The following is a 4,474-nucleotide window of genomic DNA, read 5'->3' as shown; positions in this document are numbered from 1 at the left end:
TACAATTTGGCTGTTGCTCATTGCTGACAGTATAAACATATAAGCATAAAATACTCCTACCCCCACACAAATCGGGATAGAGAAAGTCTCTTCAAATAAAATGAGATAATCAAATAATGATAGTTCAATAACTTTAATATTGTGGCTATTCTCTTGGATGTGATGTTTTTCCAATTTACACTAAACATTGTCTTACCATTTAGAAATGGGAAACTGGCACATCTTCCTTAAAAGATCTTGCTGGGAAACTGGCCCAGTATGGAGTCAGGGATGCAAGATTTCCTGCTTTGTTAAATGTGAAGTTACACGCTATGAAATTCAAAGGTGCCATTCTTCTGCTTAAACATATAAAAGCAGAGCCTTGTTTCTTTCAGCACAGACTTGAGAGACACTCCAGAGTCTCAGAGAAGATGCTGGTGGTCCTGTGCACAGTGCTATTGCTGACCCTGAGCTATGCTCAGGAACAAGGCGAAGGTATGAGAATATGGTGGTGGGAATTGTGACTCTTTTTAAAGAACAAGAGACCACACTTAAGGAGAGGAGAGAGATGGAACAGAGGAAAGAAAATGAGAGAAAAATGAGAACACAGTGTTTAGGCTTTAAAAAATGGATATAATCTTAGTTTTGAAGACATCATTGCATTTAAAACATACTACATATGCCAGGAACCTTTCTGAACAGTATGTAAAGGGATAGGTACAGCAAGAAATCCATGTCACAGACAATCTAAGGATGGCAAAACAAATAATAAAACTGAAAACATTACATAGAGAGAAAGCAACATCCTCCAAATTTGCATCTTTTCTACACTCATTTAAAATTCAAATGTGTTCTATACAGTGTGTTCCATCATTTATCCAAATATTTATTCATTTTTTCTATATTAAGACAGGAAAGGAGGAGATAAAAATATTTAAATATGGAAGAAATACAAATTTTAAATTACAAAAGATAGAATGGTGAATGGAGAGTAAGACAAATGATAGAGTCATTGATTGATAGATGGATAGATAGATAGACTGATATGACTTGTCAGTGTAACCAAAAAGACAATTCAGGAAATAATGGAGAAGACCAATAGTAGAATTTATGATGTGGGTTAATGGTTAACAATCAGCATACAAGTCACAGTGGATGCTACCAATAATAAATCAATGGTCAGGTAACAGACAGAGTCTAAAAAATTCCTTAGCAAATGCCAGATTGTGGATAAAATGTATTCCCAATTGTAGGATGCTAGGAGATTTGGGGTCTGCCCTTGGTTTTCTCTTTCAATAGCTATCTGAGTACTAACCCCAATAATATCAAGGAAGCACCAATGCATCTTTAATCTCATTATCTGTATTTAGCAAGAGGTGTTTTTGTTTGTTTTGTCTTGTTTTTGGATGCTACAAGGTATTTCTACTTTCCTTTCTAACCCACAACGAGATTTTTAAAAGAATTTATGAATGTAAATTTCACAAAATTTCAGAAAAAAATCCTTGAAATTTGACACTGTGGGTCTTTATTAGGAGGACAAATTGGAGTGAGCTGGAAGACAGCTTCAATGAAAACAGGAATTTATTCTTTCTACAATGCAAGCTTGGTTGCTATGAAATGAACATTAGACGCAGTGTCCTGGTTTTGACTCTTCTGTGATAACAGGAGTTCCTCAATGTCTTCATTCAACCCCGTATTGCCTCTGTTTCAGTTTATTTAAGCAAGAAAAGCACAAAAATAAGTTGTTACTTTTTTCTAAGACTATATCGCAGAGGGAAAAAATGCATTGGGGTCATAGATTGTAAACTCTACTGTTATTCATTAAATATTGTGTGATCAGTCACAAGGCAACAGAAACAAAGTATGTGACTGTGTTTGTTGTTTTATATATGACTGAGGAAACATCTGATTATTCTGGAAACTGTATTGTGTATAATGGCATCCCATCCAAAGACCATGTGTTAACAAAAGTTTTCATGAAACTATGAGGAAAGTGGCCATTGAATGGAAATATGGTGTATGGAAAGGTCACTGAGATAAAGGTGAACAAAGTTGTGTATAACTAAGTTCAACTATCATGTTTAATTATTCAGAATTTCAGAACCTAAACCAGCCTCCAAATCAGAGACCACCTCCTCAAGGATTTCGACCAAGACCACCTGCGAATGGGAACCAGCAAGGCCCACCCCCACCAGGAGGCCCACAGTTGAGACCACCTCAGGCTGGAAACCCACAAGGCCCACCCCTTCCTGGAGGACCACAGAATAGACCCCCTCAGGCTGGAAACCCACAAGGTCCACCACCTCCTGGCGGTCCTCAGCAGAGACCCCCTCCATCTGGAAACCCACAGGGTCCACCCCCTCCTGGAGGCCCACAGCCGAGACCCCCTCAGGCTGGAAATCCTCAAGGTCCACCCCCTCCTGGAGGCCCACAGTTGAGACCCCCTCAGGCTGGAAACCCACAAGGCCCACCCCCTCCTGGAGGCCCACAGAATAGACCCCCTCAGGCTGAAAACCCACAAGGCCCACCCCCTCCTGGAGGCCCACAGCCTAGACCCCCTCAGGCTGGAAACCCACAAGGCCCACCCCCTCCTGGAGGCCCACAGCAGAGACCCCCTCAGGCTGGAAATCCTCAAGGCCCACCCCCTCCTGGAGGCCCACAGAATAGACCTCCTCAGCCTGGAAACCAACAAGGCCCACCACAAGGTCCCCAATTTGGCAGACCACAGGGACCTTTCCAGGGCTTGGGTCCTCAGTAAGCCAGAATTCTAGGACAGGTAAGACTCATATTTTGTACCTGTTGGGTGGTAGGAAACTGACCTCTATCTTAAAAAGTATAGAATATACCAACTAAAGTTAAGTAGAAATAAAATTATCCTCTACCCAGTATCAAATACTTTTTTATTAATTATTAACTTATCTATTCATGAGAGTGTATGTGCTTTTGAAAGAATATATCCTCCAAATTTTGTTTTCTGTAATTATTTCGTATCTTATATATTCTTGGCAGGAATATACATTTTGTCCTAAGGTCCTCTGCCTGTTTGTTGGGACTTATGAATTCATAATGATAACACAGATCTAATCCTGATCTGTGTTCTTGTTTTTGGCTTCTATCAGCATGTTCTTAGTCTTTGGTTTATTGGGGGGGGGGGGAGCTGGGCATGCTCTCCCTGTAACCTTCCTTCATTATATTTTATTTCAGAAAGTGAGTAAGAAGATGGCTTCCTTGCAACAATGGTCTACTGCCACAGCTGGAACTAATCTGTAGCTTCAGAACATTAATAAAATGATCAGTGTGCAACTTCTGCTTTCTGTCTTGATTTCTGTGTGCCTCAACCAGTAATTTCAGGCCTGAAAACAATCTATAAGGTTCAGTACACTCTCATGGTTTCTTTTTGCAACTTTTTATTATCCATAAGCCAGGTACCTGGCACAACTATTCTAATGCTTTCTCTTGCCTGATCTCTACGACATAACATTAAAAACAAATCAGTAACATTATTAAACAACAGTCACAGAATTTTGACAGACTTGAACACAGAACAAAGTACAAACTGTAAAATACCCTGAATAATCTTGCAAAGCATTAGACAGATTGGAAACCCTGTCCAGCCTGTTCTTAGCTAGCATGGCTTGTCCTTCTCTTCCATTCCTTCTAACTTTCTAAAAACTGTTATATTACATTCCTAAAGCTTTCCCCTTCAAGTTCTATTCCCATATTTAGCCACTTCCTTTTTTGGTTACCAAGGTCCACCTATCAAATTATTAAAATCCAGCAGTCAAAAGCTCCTTTGGTTCACCAATTAGCATGCCCACACAATTTCTATCACTGTGTTCCAGCTCATTCTATCATCGACCTCTCCAATTCTTGTTTTAAAAGTTATACCTTTAGGGTCATTTATTGCTGTTTCTCTGCCTCAGTCAGAAAGCAACCAAAATATATTTTCTTCTTAATTTATTAAAGGATGATCTATCTGTTGCAGTAAATATTTAAAAGATGGCTTATCACTTTATCGCCCCCCTGTGGTCTCACTTCGTGGATATCTCTCTAGTGTGGAGCATGGACCACATCCTTTGGCCGTCAAGCTTCACACTCCACACAATTCCTATCCAAGATGGTTCACTGGATCTGTCCTATTGCTTCTGTGCTGGGTTGATATGTCCACACAGGTGTGTATCTTTATCCCATCGACCAGTACGAACCTTTCTCCTAATACTGGTAGCTTTTCATGGTAGTATTATATTTAAATTCTTAATCCACAAACTTACTCCACAATAATATTAAAATCAATAAACAAAGATACAAACTGTCTTTCTATAAGACATAAAAATAACTATAGAATCCCATGAGAATATTCATGTGGTTCACTGCCATCAGGATTCAGGGAATTCTGGCAACCTGCTGAACGCTCAGTAAATCCTCAGAAGCACTTTCCCAGTGAGACAGAAGGTGAGACCCTTATTACACTACCCAAAGCCTATCCTGGTAGAGA

General features: G+C 39.8%; 1 protein-coding gene across 1 annotated transcript; it reads left to right on the top strand.

The window, feature by feature from the left end:
• Nucleotides 1-410: 410 nt before the first annotated feature.
• LOC308418385 (uncharacterized protein) lies at nucleotides 411-2,737 on the top strand (the record flags this gene model as incomplete). Its single annotated transcript, XM_080913740.1, has 2 exons — nucleotides 411-474; nucleotides 2,073-2,737. 2 exons carry the CDS (start codon nucleotides 411-413, stop codon nucleotides 2,735-2,737), a joined length of 729 nt encoding a protein of 242 aa, XP_080769866.1.
• Between the last annotated feature and the right edge of the window lie 1,737 nt (nucleotides 2,738-4,474).

The sequence above is a fragment of the Micromys minutus genome (genome assembly GCF_963924665.1).
Source record: "Micromys minutus genome assembly, chromosome: 3".
Lineage (NCBI taxonomy): Eukaryota > Metazoa > Chordata > Mammalia > Rodentia > Muridae > Micromys > Micromys minutus.
Note: the sequence above shows the minus strand (reverse complement) of the source record. Positions and strands in the feature narration are given on the sequence as shown.